We start from the raw sequence: 24,696 nt of genomic DNA, 5'->3' as shown, positions 1-24,696 counted from the left end.
TGTGAGGATTCCTTTTCACTCCACCGGTTACTCTGACTCCACATTTCTACAGTGGTGAAACTTTTCACACAGATGGCATCTTTCTACCTGTTCCATGGCTTCTACTTTACTATAGTTAGTAAAACCCTTGACTGCATCTCATCTAGTTCCTGTATCACCTCTCTGTTCCCCTTTTTGACCTAAACAGAACAAGTATAATTCACCTCATTCTCACCTTCAACCCCTCCAAACCTGTACATTCAACAAACTATGACCTTCAACAATACTCACTCCTCCACCAAGCATTTATTTTCATCCCCTCTGCTTTCAGTATATCAAAGGAATCAGATGACGGCAGCCTAGGGTTCTGCAAGAAATATCTGAAGAGATTGTAGAGGCATTAGTAGTAATCATTCAAGAATCACTAGATTCTGGGATGGCTCCAGAAGACTGGAAAACTGCAAATGTCACTCTCTCCATAAAATAAAAATAGGAAATTATTTTTATTATAAGTTACCCTGACTTCCAGTAGTTGGCAAGATGTTTTGAGGTACTTGGAGACACATGATAAAATAGACTGAAGTCAGCATGGTTTCCTTAAGGTGAAATCTTTCTTGACAAATCAGTTGGAATTCTTTGAGGAAATAACTAGCAGGATAGATGTAGAAGAGTCAGTGAATGTTGTTTACTTGGATTTTTTAAGAAGACCTTTGAGAAGGTTGCACATTAAGCTGCGAAACAAGGTAAGAGCTTATGGTAGTACAGAAAACATACTAGCATGGGCAGAAGATTGGTTGACTAGCAGAGAAGTGAGAACAAAAGGGGTCTTTTCAGGTTGTCTGTCGGTGACTAGTGATGTCCCACAGGGGCTGATGTTGTAACTGCTACTTTTCACGTTATATGTTAATGATCTGAATGATAGAATTGATCGTCTTATGGCCATGTTTTCAGATGAAACAAAGATAGGTGGAGGGACAAGAGGTAGTGAGAAAATAGAAAGTCTGCAGAAGGACTTGGACAGATTAGGAGAATGGCAAAGAAATGGCAGATGGAATATAGTGTGGAGAAGTGTAAGATCGTACACTTTGGTAGAAGGAATAAAGATGTTAACTACTGTCTAATAATAGAGAAATCAGAGATACAAAGGGACTTGAGAATCCTAGTACACAATTCCCTAAGAGTTAGCTTGCAGGTTAAGTTGACAGTAAGGAACGCAAATGTAATGTTAGCATTCATTTCAAGAAGACGAGAAAATAAAAGCAAGGATGTAATGCTGCAGATTTATAAGGCATCGGTCAGACCACACTTGGAGAATTATGAGCACTTTTTGGACCCATATTTAAGAAAGGATTTTCTGGTATTGGAGAGGGTTCAGAGGAGGTACATGAAAATGATTCTGAGAATGAAGAGTGTTTGATGGTCTGAGCCTGGACTCACTGGAGTTTAGGAGAATGAGTGGAGATCACATTGAAAACTACCAAATATTGAAAGGACTAGATAGAGTGGACGTGGTGAGGATGTTTCCAATAGTGGGAGAGTCTTGGACCAGATGGCACAGCTTAAGAAGAGAAAGGCCATCCCTTTAGAACAGAGATGAGGAGGAATTTCTTTAGCCAGAGGGTAGTGAGTCTGTGGATTTCAGTGCCATAGGCAACTGTGGAGGCAAGTCATTTGGTATATTTAAAGTGGAAATCGATAGGTACTTTATTAGAAAAGCCATTACAGGGAGAAGGCAGGAGAATGGGATTGAGAAGGAAAATAAATCAGCCATGTTTCAATGAGGGAGTAGACTTGATGGGCCAAATAGCCTAATTCTGCTCTTATTTTATGGTCTTATCTAAGACCTTTTGTGACTCACTAGTCCACTCTTCCTCTCCACATACATTCTCCTTATAGCATCCCCTATGCGAACTCAGGACGTGCAACAACTGTCCTTTCACCTCTTTCCTTCTAAACAGATCTATCAGGTAAAGCAGAAATTCATGTCTACGTTTAAATTAATGCCTTCCATTCAGTGTTTACAGTGATCCACCCCTTTCCTGGTGAAACCAAACATCGATTGAGTGACTGATTTGTAGAGCACCTGCATTCAGTCACAGGAGTTAGCCTAAGCTTCCTGTTGCCTGCCACTTTAATCCTCACATTCCACTCTACACTATCTGACTCTGTCCCCCTACACGATATAAAGGGGCCCAATTTAATCCATGTTATCCATCCAGGTTATTAGCTCAATTGTCCCCTGTGCAATCGCACAACTGACCTGATGGCATGTCCCACACCCTGCATTTCACAGCTCTCTCATCCTTTGTCTATGTTCTCACACATTAACTTACCATAGCTCAAAACTTTTATAGGGGAACAATTTTCTCTCTCCCTAACTGCCCTCAGTAACCCATCAACCAGATTACCTCATTTACAGCTTACCTCCATGTCAGCCCTTTATTTTATCCATTTCTCTCCAACCACCCTGCAACTTAATACTAATTTCTGTTTTCTCCTTCCCTGTTCTGACGGGATCTGCATCCTAAAAAAACTAACCCTATTTCTTTAGCACATAGTCCATCTGAAATGTTGAAACATTCCATAATTTTCTGCTTTAATTGCAGATTTCCAGTGGCTGTAAGTTTTTTTGATTTCCTTATCTGGTGGTTTTGATCATTTAACTAGAAGAATAATTGAGGGAGTAAGTCCTTCAGACCTCTCCTGTGATCTGAAGAGAAGAATTTTTCCTAATAGCCTTGGGTAATATTTTTTCCCAGGCAGGAAGCACATACTCAGACTTGTGATTGTGATATTCACTTGATTTATTACACTGTGATGAGAAGTGGCAAAAGTCATCCATCAAATTTCACGTTCTCCTTTGGATCCACAAAAGCAGGTTTAAAATTCTGCTTGAAAATTCTCCTCATTTTCACTTAGTTTTAGAAATCCATCACTTAGAGAAAGCATCATGGGGGAATTGTCTGCCAGCAGACACAGTGAAATAGGTGACCTCTCCCTGTGCCATAAGTGTCTGATTATATCGATCAAGTATTTATGCTAAATGTCAGTGCTCAGGTCCATGGAATGTTAAAAATCTACACTGACCAGTGTCACTTTTCGCCATCGACAAAAGATCATTCTCCATTAACTTCAAGTCTTTTACTACTCTAAATAAAAATTTTAGAATACAAAAAGGGAGTAGCCATAGAAGTATATAAGTTTATGAGAGTCATACGTGGGCTAGAATGTCAGAGTCCTTTTCCCAAGGTGGGAATATTAAATACTACAGGAAATAGTTTTAAGGTGAGAAGAGGAAAATTTAGGGAGATTTTACAAGGTAAGCTTTTTTTATATCCAGAGTTTAAGTACCTGGATCGTTCTGCCAAAGGTGGTGATGGAAGCAGATACGATAGTAATGTTTAAAAGACATTTAAACAGACACATGAACAGGCAGGGGATGGCCACGTGCAGGCAGATGTGCAGTTTAAATTGGCATCAAGGTCAGCACAGACAGCATGAGTAGTAGGCCCTGACCCGTGCTGTATGTTGTATGCTTGATGCTCAGGCGTAGTTCTTTATTCGGTAAGCCATGGCAAATGCTCTATTTCAAGTCCCCTTTTCTACCCAATTTCCATTTTCCTTGTTTACCTAATGTTAAAATATCTTTTGTTCTTCATCTTCAATATATTCCAAGGATTGATCATCCACTGCCCTCTGAGGTGAATAATTCTTAAGATTCATAGTCACCTTAGCTAGTTAATCTCTCCTCCTTTCAGTGTTAAATGACCCCTTAACCTGATGTGTGGCTGCTAGTTTTACTTCGTCAGAGAATCAGGCGCTCAGCATTTAAACTGTCAATCTTTCTCAGGATTGATGAGACCAATTTAAACTTCAATTAGATCCATTTTAATCAATCTCTCCTCACAACAGCCCCCCATCTCAAGAAGCCATCTAGTAAAATTATGCTTCACCTGAGGTAAGTATATTCTTAAGCATGGAGATCAAAAGTGGCACAGAGTACTCCAGATCTTGTCACATCAAAGCCCTATATCATTGCAGCAAACCTTCCTTGCCTCTGTATAACAAGGACAAACAATTGGTTTCCAAAGTCCTTTCTGTAGCTGCATGTTAATATTGTTGTTTTGTGTACCACCATCCTGCACATTTCCTCACATTATCAACCATCTGTTCTCCAGTACACTGGGGCCCTCTCCATATCCCTTTGCACCCTGTTCATAATTCAACTACCTGTCTCTTTTTGCATTCAGTTCGACTTGGATACCTCATTATCAGTCCCTTTCTCCAGTTCATTAATATAGATTGTAAACGGATAAGGTCCCAGTACTGAACTTTGTGGCACCATGCTAGTAAAACCTGATTACCTTAAAATGTCTTACTTTCCTGTTGATACTTGTCCTTTGATTGGACTTCCAGTCATGCTAATGATATTAACCCTTATTTTATGTAACAACCATTTATGCCTTTTGAAAATATGGATATACTAGATTGACTGAGACCACGGGGGTGGGGCAGCAGTGTCTAGGTTTCACTTCCTGCATTCCATGGAGTTGATAGGTAAAGGCCACAGGTTCCTGTGTCTGTGCATTTGATTGCCTGTGGTGGGCCACTATATCTTTGTTACTGAAGACCACACTAATTTCAAAGTCATTTCTGGCGCCCACAGGTATCACAGATTTTCAAGCTATTCTGTATTTTTGTAAGTTAGTTTTATACTTGTTAATTACATTTGTTGCAGTAATTGCTTTTAAGGGTAGTTAATAAAGTTTTTCTTTAGGGCATCTGAGTCAGTTGTGTGATCCTGAGTATTTTTATCGATTTGCTTTTATTGTTTCTTGCTAACACTGTGAGCTGAAATTTCTGCATTTACACACCATACTATTACAGCTTGATTTGCATTAATGTCCAAACTGCTTCACGATTTATCACTTAAAATTTGATATCAAAGTTTACAGAGATATGTGCTGCAGATCACCAAAACTTAGAGAGACAGATTTTAAGGTGTGTCTTTAACAAAAAAAAGCTGTAGAGAGGCAGACCGATTTAGGGAGAGAATTCCAATGTTCTGGGTCTTAACAGCTGAACCCTGACATACTGGAGGATAATGAAAAAAAACTTAAATAAATGTAGTTCGGGGGTGTAGTGGTATTTGCTAAGTGATGTGTCCCTCAAGCTTATATGAAAGAATTGAGAAATATGGTAAATGCTCTTTTGCATCTGAAAGTGTTAAACCATGGTATTTGACTAGGATTAGTATCCAAGTTTATTAAGTATGTTAAGTCTTAAGAATGTAAAATATATACACGGTAAAGTTTTGTGTATTTGTGCAATCTCCTGTTTAAGTTGAATAAAGATTTTGCCAATTTAGCAGCTTGTTTGAATTTGAATTATTCCTAATAGTTTCTTGCAGACATGGAGAACAATGTGTTGTTTAGGGATGACATTGAATGCCAAAAACTAATTATGGAAGCAATGAAATATCACCTGTTACCTGAGCGTCGCAACATGATGCAGAGTCCTCGCACTAAGCCTAGAAAGTCAACTGTGGGAGTACTGTTTGCAGTTGGAGGAATGGATGCAACAAAAGGTACAGAGCATTAAATAATCATGAACTCACAAAATCAGATTTCTCTTTTGGGGATGACATTTTCTGCCCAGTATTACATATCTGTTCTGTTGCCAGGAAAGCAGTTTATACCGATGGTTAATACTTTGTTACAGATGCAATAACTACATCTGAGATGTGTGTGTGTGTTGTTTCTCTATTTGTCCTCCTCTCAACTGAGTCATGAGAGGTTGGAATTAGAGTCAACTTTTAATCTTGGTTTTGTGTAGTCTGCCACAGGCCATCTGTTTTCTCTCAGAATTGATCGAGTGACTTCTTCGAGATAATTTAATTGGAAAGGATTTAAGCCAAAGAGATTCCATACATCTCTTAAAATGTAAAACTTCTAAACACTGTTGTATATTAACATGACCATGCTCAGTGACATTATTTCAATATTTGAATTCAATAACTTTGTGAAACAAACTGATGAAGATCTAAATGCTTATGCCAAATACTACTTGTGTTTTTTGTATAAGTCTTAAATTTATGAAAGAAAAGAGCATTGCATTGGAAATGGAATTCGTTTCTGGCATCAGTAATGACATCTGAGCAGTCCAGGTCAAATGCAGCATACTTAACTCTTCATTGAAGTTCCCTCTGTTTTGTTCTAAATCAGGTATTTACTGACATATTGGCTATTTTCCATTTACCTCTTTATGCTTCATTTCTTCATAATCACTGCCATCCATCTATGATTTTATCAAATGATTCTGGCCTCCTCTAAAGTAAGCCATGCAGTTAGGTACTATGGTACTTAAAATCTAAAGAGTGAATGCTGATTCTACAAAAAGCTAGCATATTGCTTTGTAAAATCTTGTCTAGCTATGAAGATAATTTACTTAGTTTGCTTATACATTCTTGGCAACATTTGTGTAACACGAGTCACCATGTAGTTCAGCCCACTGATTGCTTAACACATGGAAGTTTGAGATCAAATTTAGCAATCTATGTGCACTGAACTTCGGGGAATAATGCTTATTATGCAATATTGTAGTGAAGGGACTTTGAGGGGTGTGCCCAGAAAATAGTTTCTGATTGATATCAATAACTGAAAATCATAAAATTGTTCCAATGCACAGATAATAATGAATTTAAAAAACTAACAACTGAATAAAAGATACATTGGTGTGTAGTAGTGAAGAATGATTTTCTATGTTATTAAGTTTTGTGTGCAGGAATAAATAATCTTGAAAGTATTTCTAAGAATTTTAACACAGAAGCCAAATACTATGGATGCTGGAAACCTGCAATAAGAAAATGACATGTTAGAAATAGCAAGTCAGTCAGAAACTATGGAGGGACAAACATGTAATATTTCATATCAGTAGCCATTCTTCAATTCTGATGAAAAGTCATTAACTTGATCCATTAACTCTCATTTTCCATTCAAAGCTTCTACCTTACTCCTGAACATTTCCAGTCTTGGCTGTTTTTATTATCACTGTTGGGCATACGGTATTCCTCTAATGTCCAGACAGTGCAAAGGAACAGTCAACAACACAAATAAAGTACAATGTTCAGTAGTCATATTGGTAGGCCTCCGTACAATAGTCATGTAATCTAAAGCAATGTAGACACATTATTGAATTATGAACTATGGAGGAGATATTACTGCATTTGTTTCTAGAGCTGAGGAGAAGAATATTGCAACAATAAATGAAAGCAGCACGGGTGTAACAAAAATACATTTCCGGAAAAGCAAAGCAATACATATGTGGCCAGTATGAGTAAAAATTAATCAAAATTCTCAGAATACTAAAATATCTGATAGGATCAGAATTAGGTATATTATCACTGTTCATATGATTTGAAGTTTGTTTCTTGGCAGCAGTACAGTGCAAAGATATAAAGTTACTATAAATTACAAAATAATTAGTGCAAAATAAAGGAATAATGGGGTAGTGCTCATAGGTTCATTGACCACTCAGAAATCTGATAGCAGAGGGGAAGATGCTGTTTTTTGAATCATTGTGTTCGGATCTTCAGGCTCCTAATACCTCCTTCATGATGGTAGTAACAGGAAGAGGACATGTCCCAGATAATGGATGCTAACTTCTTAAGACACCACCATTTGAAAATGTCTTCAAATGTTTTGCCTGTGATGGATCTGGCTGAATCTGCGGCCTCTTGTGATCCTGTGCAATGGAGCTTCCAAACCAGCCTGTGATGATGCAACTGGTCAGAATTCTCTCCACTGTACATCTATAGAAATTTCAAGCTTCTTTAGTGTCATATCAAATTTCCTCAAACACATAACGAAGTGGAGCCACTGGTGTGCCTTCTTTGTGATTGGATCACTGTGTTGGGCCCAGGATGGATCCTCTGAGATGTCGATACCCAGGAACTTGAAGCTACCCGACCATGAATGAGGACTGGTGTGAGTGATCTCTCAACTTCCACTTCCTGACACCTACAATCAATTTCTTGTTGAGAGTGAGGTTGTAGTTGTTGTAATATCGCTCGATCAGCTTGATCTATCTCACTCCTGTACACCACCTCGTCACCACCTGAGTGAGATTTTACCAACAACAGTGGTGACACCTGATGGTGTTTCAGTTGCATTTAGTATTCAATATATTCAGGGACTGCAGTTATAGAAATTATAAACCAACTGATTGCTCACAAGAACTGAGTCCCGATCAAATTGGTGAGAACCTTTTCACATAAAAGGCATGCTTCAAAAACTGGAAATCAAGTAAAAGCAGAAAATCCTGGAAATACTAATTAATTCGGGCAGTGTGTCTGTAGTGAGAAACAGTGTTAATGCTTTAGGTAGAAAACCATTCATCAGAAGTGGGGAGGAAAAAAATGGGAAAAATTGAATATGTAGAACTAATTACGTACAGAGGATTAGAGACAGCAATTGTGGCAACATTTTAAATAGAATCAGGATTTTGATTGAAGTTCAGGAGGTGATTTTTTGAGCAGGAAAAGGGATTTGGAAGGTCAATGTGCCTGATCCAGTTTGTTCATTTTTTGTGTTGGTGGAAGGGTTGGGGCAGGGGTCAATGTGCCTGATCCATTTTTTCTTTTTTTTTGTGCAAGAGGAGGGATTTGGAGGTTGAAGTGCCTGATCCGTTTTGCTCAGTTTTTGAGTGAGAGGAGGGATTTGAGGGTTGATGTCCCTGTTCCATTTTTTGTTCTTCTTTTTGCGGGGAGATGGGTTTTGGGGTTGTGCTGCCTTTCATTTTTTTCTTGGTTTCATGGCTACCCAGAGAACTGAAGAATATCAGAGTTATATACTTTGATAATAAATTAACCATTGAACATTTAAACCTTTCGGTCATCTCTCTTTTTAGTCAATCTTAAAACATTGAAAAGTTTTTGGATCTCCCCATGATTCTAAGTATTGATGAGAATTGATCAGCTTGATAGGGTATAGGTATTTCCTGAGTGATTAGAGCCAAGATAATAGTATGCTACTGACATAATAATAGTAGGCCTCCATTAGTCTCGATAGACCATGGATCTGCGCCTTGGAAAGTTTCCAGGGCGCAAGCCTGGGCAAGGTTTATTTTTTAATGGGAGACCGGCAGTTGCCCAAGCTGCAAGTCTCCCCTCTCCACGCCACCGATGTTGTCCAAGGGCATTAGAACCCATACAGCTTGACACCGGTGTCGTCGCAGAGCAATGTGTGGTTAAGTGCCTTGCTCTAGGACACACACACAGCCTCAGCCAAGGCTCGAACTAGCGACCTTCAAATCACTAGACGAACGGCTTAACCACTTGGCCACGCGCCAACACACTGACATAATACCTACCCATGTGTAAATTATACAAAACTGGACAATAAATTTGTATTTTCAGAGAATTTTAAAATGCCGTATTATAGTTAGCTTTTTATTTATGTGGGCAATACAACTTCAAATAAAAATAAAGTGACGCTTTCCCCAAATATGTGATATCTTTCTTTCAACCTAAAAAGGATATTTTCAGAACTTTTTGTTTCAATTTTGATTCAACTTTAGGTGCCACAAGCATCGAAAGATATGACCTTCGTTCCAATACTTGGACACATGTTGCCAATATGAATGGGAGACGATTACAATTTGGTGTGGCAGTTCTGGATGACAAACTTTATGTTGTGGGAGGTAGAGATGGATTGAAGACTTTAAATACAGTAGAGTGCTACAATCCAAAAACTAAAAGCTGGAGTATCATGCCCCCCATGTCTACACATAGGCATGGCCTCGGTAAGTGGCATAATTTGTGGGCGATATAAAATGTAACTGAAATCTAAGTCTCACTGGTGACATTCTTCTTCAATTGCATTAGGCTGAGAAAGGGAAAATAGTGATTTTGTATTATGATTAATTTATTCATTATCACAAGTTGAGTCATCTTATAAGCCCATATGTGGGATTTTTTAAATCTGTGAAGTCTGAACAACCTGAAGTTAGTCACCTCGTAAAAGCAGGATCCAAGAGCTAATAAATTGTAAGTACAACTGTTCTGGGGCTGGAAGAATGTGATTATAATGTGATTCAGCGGGGTGCAACCATATCCACAGACATTAGAAAGCCATGTCTTTTGGTGTAGACAAAATCCTTGATTGAAGTATCAAAACATAGCAAAGATGTACTTTTAATGGCAGCTCACAACCTCATTTCTATGTCTGCAAAGAGTGCTGGAGAATCTCAGAGGTGCCATAATCTGTAAGAAAGGATACTGTACAATTACATTAACTGTTGCCTGTTATAAGAAGGTCCTTGCAAGAATTTTTCTCAGTGACAACCTACCAGAGACAAAATAGCGATACGGTGTCCATAGCCTTGGCTGTGCAAGAGTGTAGAGAGAAGCATCAATTACTACGTGTGGCTTCTCACCACCAAAAGCTTTCAACCAAAAGGACAAATGAAGGATATTTTCAAACCTGGCTGTCCCATAAATTTATTGGCATCTTCAGTTTGGTATGCAAGTTGTAATCCACGAACATAAGCTCTAGAAAAAGGATCCATATTTACATCACATTTATCAAGTAAAATTAGAGATGTATTGTAAAAATTTCATTTTTCATTTTTTTAAAAAACTAAAATCTTTAAATATTTATATCAATATGCATCTTCAGTACAAAGAGAATAAATTTTCTGGAGTAACTGTTGATACAGAGTTTCTTAGGGCATAACGTGAATTATTCAAAAACTGCCTCTTTCACTAATCCTCTATTCTCCTTTCCTAATGTCTCATTTAGGTCTCTGTCAAATGTTGTTTGATAATATGCCTGTGAGGTAGTATGTTAATGTCCTTATTTGAATGGAGATTATTGTGATTGTAGTTATTACAGATATTGCTGGAAAGAAGTTAACAATCTTGGTCTTTATCAAGAATGCAATAACCATGAGAGAGAATTATTGTAATAATTAGTGTTCATTATCATGGGGTATGTGAACAATGGAAGCTGTGGGCTAAATCATAGAATCGTTAAAGTACAGGTGAAGGCTATTTAGATCAGTAACACCTAGTTGTGTAAACCGGTGGGTCCCATTCCCCTACTAATATGCTATAGTTCTCTTATGAAGCCAGTGATTGATTCTATTTCCAGCATCCTCCTAGATACTGAATCCCAGATCCAGGCTACTGAATAAAAAAGATTTTAATTTTACCTCACATGATTAATTTTTGCTCTGGATGTAAGACTGCTTTCCCTAGCTTTTGAACTACCAACTTCTGGGAATAGCTTCCCTCAAGTTATTCTCTCTATATCAGTCATTATCTTGTACCCAACGGTCAAATCTCCTCTCAAGCTTCTTTGCTACAAGGTCAATAATCACTCTTCTCATCTCTAATGATGCAACTCAGATTCCTTATCTCTGAAACCATTCTGGTAAATCCTTTCTATATCCTCGCTGGAACTTCTGCATCCTCTGTAATGTATGGCAATCGTAACTGGACTCAATACTTATTCCAATTGTGTTTTGACCCATGTTTTTGACAGGTTCAACTTCAGTAATAAAAACAGAAAATGTCTGAAATGTTAAACAGGAAAGAGTGACAGAATTAGAGTTTCAGTTCATGATAGGTCATCGATCCCTTTCCCCTTCCCCCTCCCCCTCCCTCTCCCTCCCCCCCCACAGATACTGACTAACCTGCTGAGTACTTCCAACATTTTCTGTTATTTCAGACATCCACATTTACACTTTTTTGTGTTTTCCAACACAACGTCCCTGTTTTTACACTCCATTACTATATTTACAAATAATAAAATACTATTTTTAATTAATCACTATCTATATTTTTGTACCATCAGAGATTTATCAAAAAGTACATGTCTGTCTGTTTGTGCACATCCCTTATAGTTGTGCCATTTAATGACGTCCTTTACTCTGACTCCAGGAGAACATGCATTGACAGTTGCAAAAGTGCCTGTTTGTCCTCAATTATAGAATCCACCCAAACAATGTATTTCAATCTTTTTGATGCCAGGCTTTCATCCTAGACTGAAGTGGCCCTTTTAAGGACCCAGCCAATTTTGCTTTTTTTTAAACAATATATTTGTGCATATAAGCATGAAATTAAGGTGAATACACTGGGTAAATTATCTGAGCCTCACACTATTTTGAAGATATTTTTCTGTTCAAATTTAATGTTTTACAAAATAATTTTGACATGAAGTGAGCACAATCATTAATATAGTCTATCTTTCTGTTAAAAAGTTGGGGAAAATCCTTTTACTTCTTTCACCTATTCTATTCCCAAAGCAAAATGCATTGCATCCATACCCTGTTTGGGGATACTTAACAGAGTGTTGGTTCACGTTAGCACTCTTGGACTTCCAACCTGAATACTCCCAGTTAAGTATCCCTTGTACTTTATGAAATATATCTACTCAAGCTGCAAGCTGCTCTGCAGGTAACTTGGTTTAGTCTGTAAGCAGTCATTTCTGAAAATCCACTTCTGCAACATCTAGAATGAAACGGCAATAAGGTTTTTGACTGCAAGGTCACTGGGTTGTGGAAATTCTGGATTGACTTTAATTCAGCAGTAGGTACCGTAGTTAGAACAAAATTGTAATTTCAGACAGTCATCACTTCATAAATCCTGCATTTCTTGAAACTCACAGCCAAGATGGTGCCAGCAAACAATGATTCCTTGGGTGACATCTTCAGATAGCTTAATGTCTTCAATTATTTCACTTTCTCTATTCTTCTGCTTGTTCTTTTTGTTTTGATTGTGTTACGGAAACTGTTGGAGCTTATGACCTGCAGTTTAGAATTCAGTCGAATGATCTTGCACTCTGCTGTGTCCGAAGAGCTACATCATGAAGAAGACCAGAGAATGGGGGCCCAAAAAGGACCGAGAACACAAGCTGACTCATGGAAAAGACCAGTGACGGAACCTCGGGTCATGAACGACTTCTTCTCAAAGTGGCAAGGAAGATTGAAGCATCAAAGTGAATGTGGAGGAGTTCAGCCATCGCTGTCAATGGAGGCTCTGGGGTCAGTAGCTGGGTCGGCAACCTTCACCCAGTGTGGTGGTCGCTCTTCACGGATGGACTAAGTTCATGCAGCCACTCTCCTCAAAAGCTGATGGAAGGATGTTTTCGATATTTTGAAAATTATGTGGTTATTGGACTCTACTTTCTATTGGTTTCCTTCAGTTTTCACTGTATTTCTTTCTCGTTGCCGAATAGTGGGTGGGCGATATGTCACTGTTTATGCGAGGAAGAAGTTGGGGATTTGGTGTCTTAGTGTTTTATGTTCTTGGTGGTGTTCTTCTGTCTGGGTGAATCTGTTAGTTTTGTTTGTGAAAGAGGGGGTTGGGGCTATTGTCACTGTTCTTTTCTGCAGGGATTTGAAAGAGTTTTGTATCGGCATTTTTTTCAGCAAGCGAGGGGGCTGAGGAGATGATGTTATCGTCATAGATTTTTTTGCAGGGGGTGGGGGGGTTTTGGTTTGCAAGTTTTAGTTCTTTTCCTTTTTTATGTCAGGGAGAGTGATGGCTTTTCTTTTCAACAACTCCCATGGTTTTTCTGTATCTCCTGGCTATCTGGAGAAGATGTATAGTGGTTCTCTATTTCTGCATAGGTATGACCTAAAATGTGATCAGATCTTCACATAGATAAAGAGAACCCAATTAAATTAATAGCACAAAAACATTGTACTTGTTTATTTATTTATTGAGAAAAATAATCCAATATTACATGCATTTATTGGAAAAAGTATGTGAACCTCGGGTTATGCTTTCTACAAAAGCTATTTGGAGTCAAGAGTTCCAATCAATGAGATGAGATTGGAGGTGTGGATTGTAGAGGTGCCCTGCCCTATTAGCAAAAAGACACACAAAGTCAGGTTACTGACAGAGCCTGCTCTTCTCAAGATAGATCTGTTTATGTGCACCAAGCCCTGATCAAAACAACTTTCAGAAGACCTTAGAAAAAGAACTGTAGAGATGCATGAAGCTGGAAAATGCTACAAAAACATTTCTAAAGACCTGAGTGTCAATCAGTTTACAGTAAGAGAAATTGTCTAGAAATGGAGGATATTAAGTATTGTTGCTACTCTCACTAGGAATAGGCATCATGCAAAGATCACACCAGGAGTACAATGTGAAATGCTGAAGGAGGTGAAAAAGAACCCAAGGGTAACAGCAAAAGACCTGCAGAAATCTCTAGAACTTGCTAAAGTCTCAGTTCATGTGTCCACTATAAGAAAAACACTGAACAAGAATGGCGTTCATGGAAGGACACCACAGAGGAAACCACTGGTCTCCAAAAAAAAATATTGCTGCTCCTCTCAAGTTTGCAAAAATACAACTGGATGTTCTACAACACTTCTGAGACAATGTTCTGTGGACAGATGAGACAAAGTTGAACTTTTTGGCAGAAATGCATGTTTGGAAGGAAAATGGCACTGCTCACCAACAGCAAAACCTCATCTGAACTGTAAAGCATGGTGGAAGGAGCATCGTGGTTTGGGGCTCCTTTGCTGCCTTGGCCTGGATGTTTGCAGTCATTGAGGGAACAATGAATTCAAATTGTATCAAGACATTTTACAGGAGAATGTCAGGTGAGCAGTCTGTCACCTGAAGCTTAATAAAAGTTGGATAATGCAACAAGACAATGATCCGAAAGACAAAGTAAATCAACAACAGAATGGTTTAAAAAAAGAAAATGCTTGTTTTGGAATGGCCTAGTCAAAGTCCTGACCTTAATCCTGTAGAAATGTTGTGGAAAGACATGAAGCAAGCAGTTCATGCAAGGAAGCCCACCAACATCCCAGAGTTGAAGCAGTTTTGTAAGGTGGAATAACCTAAAGTTCCTCCAAGCCGATGTGCAGGACTGCACTATTGTTCCTTTTACCAAAATGCATTATCATACATTTCCCAACACTGGATCCCATCTGCCACTTTTTTTCCGCCCATTTTTCCAAATCACATTGCTTCCTCAGCAGTACCTATCTTTATAGCATCCACAAATTTTGCCACAAAGCCATCAATTCTACACCTGAGGAACACCACTAGTCACTGGCAGCCATTCAGAAAAGGCCCCCTTTATTCCCACTTGCTGCCCCCTGTTTGTCAGCCATTCCTCTTATCTTTCCTGTAACACCATAGGATTTTATCTTCTTAAGCAGCCTCATCTGAGGCACTCTATCAAATGCTTTCTGAAAATCTAAGTAAATGACATCCACTGCTTCTCCTTGGTCCACCCTTTTTGTTACTTCTTCAAAGATTTGTCAGGCAAAATTCTTGACAGAAATTGTACTGACTTTGACTTATTTTATCATTAGTCTCCAAGTACCCTGAAACCTCATTCTTAATAATAGACTCCAACACTTTTCCAACCACTGAGGTTAGGCTAACTGACCTATAATTTCCTTTCTTTTGCCTTCCTCCCTTCTTAAAGAGTGGAGTGACATTTGCAATTTTCCAGTCCTCCAGGACCATGCCAGAATCGAGTGATTCTTGAAAGGTCATGGCCAATACATCCATTATCTCTTCAGCAACCTCTCTCAGGACTCTGGGATGTAGTCCATCTGCTCCAGGTGACTTACCCACCTTAAGACCTTTGAGTTTGCTTAGCACCTTTTCCTTTGTAACAGCAATAGCACTCAGTCCTGCTCCCTGACACTCTTGGACCTCTGGCACACTGCTAGTGTCTTCCACAGTGAAGACTGATGCAAAGTACTCATTAAGTTAATCTGCCATCATTTTCCAGTGTCCAATATTAACTCTCACCTCCCTTTTGTTCTTTATTTAACTGAGAAAATACATGTAATATTGGATCTTTTTTTCCAATAAGTAAATGACCAAGTATAATGTTTTTTATGTTATTTATTTAATTGGATTCTCTTTATCTAGTTTTAGGAGTTGCATGAAGATCTAATCATATTTTAAGTCATATTTATGCAGAAATAGGGAAAATTCAGGGTTCACAATCTTTTAAGCACCATTGTATATCAGAGTTATATTGTACATGCATACTTTGACAATAAAATGAACCTTTGAACTTGTCCCCTAATGACAGCAAAAGTATGATTTCAATATCTGCAGATGAAGATAAGTCTTAAATCCATTGCTTTTTTTCAAAGTTCAAAATAAATTTATTATCAAAATAAACATATATGTCACTATATACAACCTTGAGATTCATCTTGTGAGCATACTCAATAACTCCATAATAGAATAATAACCGTAATAGAATAAATGAAAGGCCACACCTACTTGGGCATTCAACCAGTGTGCAAAAGACAACAAACTATGCAAATACAAAAAGAATGAAATAATAATAAATAAGCAATAAATATCGAGAACATGAGTTGAATAGTCCTTGAAAGTGAGTCCATAGGTTGTGGGAACATTTCAGTGATGGGGTGAGTGGACCTTTGGTTCAAGAGATTGATTGTTGAGGGGTAATAATTGTTCCTGAACCTGGTGGTGTGAGTCTTGAGGCTCCTGTACTTTCCTCCTTATCGCAGCAGCAAGAAGAAAGCATGCCCTGGGTTGTGGGGGTCATTGGTGATGGATGCTGCTTTCCTGCAACAATGTTGTGTGTAAATGTGCTTAGTGCTGGGGAGAGCTTTACCCATGATGGACTCAGGTAATCAGAAATAGAGGGGAAATGCTGTGCATGTTGTTGGAGGGTTAATTTTGAGTGAGATTATACTATTCCACTTTGGAGAATGAGACTGATGCATCTGCAGTCATCGACATCCTTCAATACAAAAGCTGGGAACATTTCAAAATAAGTGTGCTCAACTCTTTCCAGAATTTAAGCTTTTTTTAAAACCTTTGATTTTTTTTTCTGCCACCTCAAACAGATTGTATACATTTCTGCATAGATTTATTTAGGTGACTGAAGTTATCAAACATGGTATGCTTACTTGAACCACTGCTTTTGAGATATATAGTTTCAATTTCATGTCTAGGCATGTATACTGTATTTGGTTTAGTGCTTTAGTACTTTTTCATTCCGTATGTAAAATATGTGACTGTGACAGCTCCCACATATCGGCAAAGATGAAAGAATTGAAGGCATTTGCATTCACAAAGTTCACTGCTTTTTTTATTATAATGAGAACATTGTTAAGCTCTTGAGATAATTTCTTAGCTGCTGGTAGCTCTCTATGAATTAAGCAATGTGCTTGTCATTTATTTATTTAGAGATGCAGCACGGAATAGGCCCTAGGTGCCACTCTACACAGCAGCGCCTGATTTAACCCTAGCCTAATCTCAGAACATATCACTTTTTGCTATTTCAAACTTCTACTTGTTATCAATAACCATCTGTTTGCAAATGCTTTTACATACTGGGTGCAAGTTAAAATCCTTTTATTAACTTACTACTACTTAGTACTGTTGTTAATTTAATTTTCATTGAAAACCATATATAAATACTATATTAAAGGGAAGACCTAAAGCACAACTGCAATGATTGAAATGTAAACTTTGAGCAAGCTTTAGGGTTTTTATGAATCTAAAAAAAATCCACGTCATTCTTTTTCCTTTTTTCTCAAAAAGTCTTTATATTTGGTTATTTTTATATACAGTAATCCCACATGAACTAATCTGAAAACCAGTTGCCGAGAAATTTTGCTCCATCGTTATTAAATTTCTACACTTCAGTGTTTTCCTGGCAATTTCCTCTCAAGTTCTAAGCAGCACCTTTTCTGCCATGACATCAATATCTCCAACTTCTGGTATTTTTTCCCTCCCCCTTCCCTCTTCTTCAATTCCCCACTCTGGCCACTCTCTTACCTCTTCTCTTCTCCTCACCTCTCTTATCATCTCCCCCCAGTGCCCCTCCTCCTTCCCTTTCTCCCATGGTCAACTCTCCTTTCCTATCAGATTCCTTCAACTCTATTCCTCTTCCACCTATTAGTCCCAGCTTCTTACTTCATCTCCTTCCCCCACCCACCTGGCACCACCTGTCACCTTCTAGCTTGTACTCCTTCCGCTCCCCCTCTATCTTATTCTGGCATCTGCCCCCTTCCTTTCCAATGCTGACAAAGGGTCTCAGCCCAAACCATCAACTGTTTCTTCATTTCCATAGAAGCTGCTTGACCTGCTGAGTTCCTCTGGCAATTTGTGGATGTACCTCTTTTCCCTGCTGCTTCATGTTCCCATTCTTCACGTTTGATAGAAGCTGCCCTCAGTGCAGCCACATCATGTTTGTTGCCAGGTCTGACTCAGCTGACTATAATTTCAGTTAACAAGTTGTAGCTGACCACCTAATTAACTGAGATCAGCCAGGAGTTTGTTTACCACTGAATAGTACTACAGCTTAATCCAATTAAAGTAAGAAATCTTTCAGAATGAATTCCTTTGTTCACCAAGTTCCTATTTGTTTGCTCTTGGTGGTAGGTACACAGTGGATCCTGCACAATTAGATTTTATTTCAGTTACATTGTTTGAGGCATTTCAATTTGAATATCGTTCCACAGTCTGATGAAAAATTTGTGTCCCCTTTATAGGAGTGGAAGTTCTGGAGGGACCCATGTATGCAGTAGGTGGACATGACGGTTGGAGCTATCTAAATACAGTTGAGCGATGGGACCCACAGGCTCGGCAGTGGAACTTTGTTGCCAGTATGTCAGTGCCACGAAGTACAGTTGGTGTAGCAGTACTTAATGGAAAGTAAGAAATTATTTGTAGATATGCATTTGTAAATGATCTATTTGTCAGTGGTGACCATTGGGAATATTGTAGGGGACAGATATACAATTTGCTGTCTTTAAACTGATGTATTTGCTTTTCCTAGTAATATATTTATTCAAGCTAATGACAAAATTTGAATGTTTACCAAGAGAATGCTAAGATTGTATAGTGGCCTAGCAGTAAGCAATTTGATTGGTAATCCAGAAACCTGAGTCTAGATTTCACCACCTGCAACTGTGGGATGCCATAAATAAACTGAATTTTTGAAGAGTTGTATTAGCAAGAACTGCAAGGTTGTCAGTAAAAATTTTGTTTTTGTCCTTCTGCAGAGGAAATCTCGCATTGTTATCTGGTCTGCAGACAGACCGAACTGTGACTCCAGACCTATCAAAGTAGCTGACCCTTATGGCCCAGAAGATTATTCAGTTCATGGGGCAGTTTAGAATGAACAATAAATGCTGGTTTTGCTAGCAACACCCATATCCCAAAAAGCAAATAAATATTGATTATCCACTTCTATTATTATTTTCATGTACTATTCTTCCTTAAATGTATTTTCCATTTCATATTCTTTGAATAGAGTAGACATATGAGACTGCAGATTCTGGAGCAACAAACAACCTGCTGGAAGAACTCAGCAGGTCAAGCAGCATCTGTGGGAAGAAAGGAAGGAACTGCCAACATTTCAGGTCAAAAATGATCTGTTAATGTTTTTCAACCCCAAATATCAACAACTTCTTTCCTCCCACAGAAGCTGCTGTGTCCTTCCAACAGATTGTTCATTGTTTTGAATAGTGCCATGGCTGTGTTCTGTTTTAAAGTTGTTTGCAATGCTTAAACGCCCACGTCCCTGCAAGTGATGGCTTGCCAGTTTAGTTGTGGTTGGTTGGGTGAGACTGGAGCAGTCTGTTTCTAACTACCAGGGTGTTAGAATTCATGAGGAAGGGCATTATCAGCCTCACCTACAATAGAAGGGGAGAGGAACAAAATCAGAAATTGACTAATCTCTCAGTGTTAACTATTGATTGCAAAGCTGTCTAAGGTCATTGCCAGTTGAGTCAAGTCTGTTCTGGGCTTGATGATTCACCTGGAAAAGACCTGCACCATTGCTGCTCATGGATACAATCACTAGGGAAATGGATTGGAGACTTGCCTATCAGCTTGAACTGGAAAAAGAACTTTAACAGAATTTTGCACGTGCATACAATGGATGCCTTCTCCAAGAGTGATTTTGGGGAGATAGTCTATGATTTGACCTGTTGTGCAGTCCAAATGAATGGGTGGAAAATAAAAGCTTCCCAGTCGTACCTGGAGTTAGGCAAGGATGTCCTCTTTCTTCTTTCTTGGTCTGTCAAGCACATAGGCATTAAGGGGCATGCTTAAGAGGATGAAGGTCCTAGGCAGGACAGACCCTTGGGCCAGAGCTTCCTAATATATGGACCACATCTCTGCAAACTGGCAGCTTGCTGTCAGTCACAGAAGGAAACTAGTCATCAGGTGTGAGATGTTCCAGGAGTTACTATGCCGGGCAGAGGTGCGGCCCGTACCCCACAACTGATCTGCAGCCATTGAAGGGACCTTTTCAGCTTCATCTGGAGTTTAGATATGGAATGAGTTCACAGAACCTTGGTATGTAAAGCTGAAAAACCAGAATACTTAAGTCTACCCAGCATGGTCATCATTCTGATGGTGTGGTTATGCCAGACTCCGGGTATAGAAACAAGTGCCCAAGTGTACAGATTCTATTTCAGCCTGGTGTTGCAAAGGATGGGTCTCATGACATCGCTTCAGAACCTTACTTTTAGTTGTCCCTGTCATGTGTAGAACACCGTATCCAGGAGAGCACCTTGATCACAAATTCGTGGGGCATTGATCTCCACAGAACATCATCAGAGCCCCGCAGAAGGAGACTGCCAATTCAGTAAGGATGCTACCCTGAGCAACCCATCAAAATTGTTTGGCAGAATACCTCATCACCAAAGCTCTCAAACTTGTTTAGATGGAGGTGAGAAGGGTCTTCCCTGTCATTCCTTTTATATATGATCAGTATCGTTGCTCTGGGATGCAATGTAGCAGAGTTTGATGAGGTTCACCCGGAACAACTGCACATTAAAGGAATTAGAGTGTATTGAGATAAACATTGGAAGCTGTTGGAAGATCTTCATCGCAGTGAAAGATGCTCTCTGGTCAGTTGAAGCTTACTGATGATCCAGAGCAATATGTTGTTCACGGCCAAGTGCTGAAGCTGAGTAAGGCCATCCTGCTTTTGCATCTTTATTAGAGCCCCATTTGTTCTCAGGTTGCAACAAAGTGTTTATACAATGTGCCAGCGTTAAGGAACAGTATAACATGTTTTGAAAATGCTGACGCAGATGTCCTGTAGTTTTTAGTTTTTATGAACAAAGCAATGTTAGATTTTATAAAATGTACTTGAGCTGGCATGAGGATTGAAACTTTCATAAAGTAGATAACCTTATTCAGTTCTCGCAGTTATCCATCGCAAGTGCAAGGGAAACACTGGAAATTTGCAACACTTCAGTAGATGAGATTTGATATATTTTAAATGAGAAAAAACCTCTAATCTGACAAAGATGAGGCAAAGTAAAGCAAATCACTTGCTGTAAGGCAGAGAGTTAGTGGGCGGGAACAAGTGCAGAGGGTCAGATAACCCAGAATGCATCTGGGAAGGTGGACATGAAAGGGTGGTGGATCAGACCATGTAGGATGAAGCAGCAACAGTGGTGGGCAGTGTTGAAGAGGTGCAGGGTGGTGAGCCAGGCATAGCATGAACAGACTGAGAAGGTAAAGGGAACCACATGGAGAAGGGGGTCGTGGGTGACAAGAAGTGTAGCCAGGGTGACTCGGGATGCGCCAGGCAAACTAGGTGCAACTCTACCAGACCTGAATTCAGTGGTCTTAAGGCTGCAGTTCAAGGCAACCTTGAAGGGGGAATGGCAAAGCAGACCAGGGCAGGGATGGACAGTGAGGAGGTAAAACTAAGTGGGCCGGGCAGTGTGAAGATGTGCAGAGTAGGTAGCTTGGGCACGATGGGCTGACGGGCATGTTTCTGGGCTGTATGACTCTACCATTCTGACTTCATAATCATCAACGATTTTGTGTTTATTTTTAATTTGCATTACAAATAACAAGATATATATATGTGGCTTTACAAAATTACACTCCAGGTGCTTTCAATGGTGGGCAAGGGTGGGGGAATATTGTGGGCTGGACATACCTAGATTTTCATTACGTATTTGATGGATAAGGTTCTATATACGAAGTATGCTTTTACAAAAATACCCACACAACCAAGTGATGGATTTTACACCTAAGAATATTACATTTCATTTCTTAGACTTTATGCTGTTGGAGGTCGAGATGGAAGTTCTTGCCTTAAGTCCGTAGAATGTTTTGATCCCCACACCAATAAATGGACCCCCTGTGCCCAGATGTCTAAAAGACGAGGCGGTGTTGGAGTTGCAACATGGAATGGTTTCTTGTATGCCATCGGGGGACATGATGCACCAGCATCTAACTTGACTTCAAGATTGTCTGACTGCGTAGAGAGGTAAAGTTAACTATTTATGTTTGTCCAAAACTGTACATCAGCATATTTAAACGTCAAAATAAAATAAAAACTTTGTGATTCTGGATATTCACAATAACTTCAAATTTAAACAAATACATGGCAGGCACGCAATGGTTACAAACCACTTTCAAAGCTTCCAGGCTAGAATTCAACCTTCACTAGCCAATATAGTGTTGCTTTTCCTTCAGTCAGGATTGGGATCTGGTAAGAAAGGGGAAATTACTAGGGGGAAAATGTGATGTAGATGGTAGGTTCAAAAAGTTTTTAAAATTTCCAGTCGATGTCATTCATATAAAATACTTTTTTTTTGCAAAATACATGCTGTACAGCAGCAAAATTAAAATTGGTCAAGGGAGAATTGCCATAAACAGAGAATGATGCAAACTTTGGAATTAGTTTTACAAATTATATTTGTCCCAGTTCACATAATTATATTTAGCACAATGAACCAGATCAAATAGTACATTAGGTTACAAAGGATATTTTTTGAGTTCCAGTTGTGCTGAATTTATCTGAATCATAAGGTACATTATCCTGGTATAATACTCCCCAATGCCATTAGGCTTTACAATTCTACCGCCAGGACTTAAGAACTTTTTAAAAGCTATTATTAATGCTTTTTGAGATAGTGATTTAGATGCATATCATTTTTTTTTTACTGAGTTAAGTATTGTATGTAATCAGTTTTGCTACAACAAGTGTATGGGACATTGGAAAAAAGTTGAATTTCCCCATGGGGATGAATAAAGTATCTATCTATCTATCTATCTATCTAAATGCACCTAACCGTACCTATCCATCCACCCATGTTCTTCCGGTTTAAGATGAAGCACAGGTAGCAAACAATTACTGTATTAATCAGACTTTTTCTCAGATATGATCACTGCAATTAATAGCCTGCAACTTCCCCCTCAGAGTTGAGCTGCTGAACCACCTTTTTTTTTGCAGTGTAAACTGAGGTGCAGGATGGTTGGGGTGTGGCGTATATGGGCAGAATCAGGGCAGTTTGGCCCCAGCCACGAGCAGGGAATGGACTAATGTATGGCCTTTGCTGGAGAGGGCTAGGAGGAGATTTGATGCGGCAGAACCAAGGCGAGGCAAGCAGAGGTGATGCAGGGTTGAGGTAGTGGGGCCTGGGCCCAAGAGTGAAAAAAGAACCACAGTTTGATCAATTTAAATGCCGGGCCGAATTGGAGATTGAATAGGGGCCAAATCGAGGCAGCGGAGCCCAGGTTTGAGAGCGTATCGAAGTGGCAGGACTGGGGTCTAAGGTTTGGAAGATACAAGCACCAGGCCAGATTGAAAAGATCAGGGTGTCAGTGCCAGAGGTGAGGAACAGGCCAGTTCAGCTCGCTGCTTTGTGAAACTTGTTTGTCTCTGTGCTGAACTGAGGCTGTGGCCTGCAATTAACGGGCTCTTGGATTGGCTGCAGTGGTGACTGGCTTCGTGAACTTCAGTTCTGAATGTTACTTGATTCATTTTATTGGCTGTGTGATTTTTTTTTAATTTTGCACATTGGGTGTTTGATATCTTTTAATGGATTCTATTGAATTTCTTTGTTTTGGAGCTGCCTGTAAGGAGAAAAAATTTGAGGTTGTATATAGTATGCATACTTTGATAATAAATATACTTTGAACTTTAGTTTAAAATGTCTACAGCATTCCAACTGATTTTTAAGCATTACTGAATATTTTATTCCTGGGTCCTCATTCATTTCTGGAGATGTAATTGTAGATGTTACCAATATTACTTCTTGGCTAATCTGTTGTGGGGTGAGATCCAAAGATTTTCATGCCTACCATGAATATGCAATTGTCTCATCTTAAGTATATTTAATATATGAAATGTATGATGAACCCTTATTTCACAAAATATGAGAAAGTGTGAGTTCTGAAAATCAGTATTTTGGTAATTTCTTGAAAATAAGATTTTTATATATTCACCTTCAAACACTGATGACTTAGTGTATTTAGCATATTCAAATTCATACTTGCATTGCTTAATATTCTACTATTTGCCACAATATAATTTTATTATTATTACTATTATTATTTTATCGAAGTCAAACAAAAATTTCCAGTGAATATTAGGATTTTAATATGCAGTATATTTAAAAGAATTTGTAAAGAAGTCTTAGAGGAAGGATCCATTCTATAATTTTTTTTTGTAAGTGTTCTCATGGAGTGATACCTTCACTTGGTATGATTTATCAAGTCAGTCTACAGGTGAGTTTGGTTTTCCCGTGACAACATATAGCAGGGCTGAAAGTATTTTTCAATATTAAGTAACTTTTCTACTAAGAATGATTTCTCCAAAATAAAGGTAACATTTTAAAGACTTACTCCAAGTGTAAATTACAGAATGTGAATCAGAGAATCGAGTGCACAGATTTATCTGAATTTCAGCATTTTAAATTTTAAACGTT

The 24,696-nt window shown here is 38.8% G+C and overlaps 1 protein-coding gene across 4 annotated transcripts in view; it reads left to right on the top strand.

Moving 5' to 3' along the window:
• Positions 1 to 24,696, top strand: part of LOC140737955 (kelch-like protein 5) — a 128,648-nt gene that overhangs the window by 86,579 nt on the left and 17,373 nt on the right. For all 4 annotated transcript variants that reach the window (XM_073064834.1, XM_073064833.1, XM_073064831.1 and 1 more), the window contains 4 exons: positions 5,380 to 5,566; positions 9,556 to 9,780; positions 18,499 to 18,661; positions 22,038 to 22,250. In XM_073064834.1, the coding sequence (XP_072920935.1) occupies positions 5,380 to 5,566; positions 9,556 to 9,780; positions 18,499 to 18,661; positions 22,038 to 22,250 (788 nt within the window). The remainder of the gene's footprint in view (positions 1 to 5,379; positions 5,567 to 9,555; positions 9,781 to 18,498; positions 18,662 to 22,037; positions 22,251 to 24,696) is intronic.

This window comes from Hemitrygon akajei, chromosome 13 (assembly GCF_048418815.1).
Source record: "Hemitrygon akajei chromosome 13, sHemAka1.3, whole genome shotgun sequence".
Lineage (NCBI taxonomy): Eukaryota > Metazoa > Chordata > Chondrichthyes > Myliobatiformes > Dasyatidae > Hemitrygon > Hemitrygon akajei.
The sequence above is the reverse complement of the archived record's forward strand: the minus strand, read 5'-3'. Positions and strand labels throughout refer to the sequence as shown.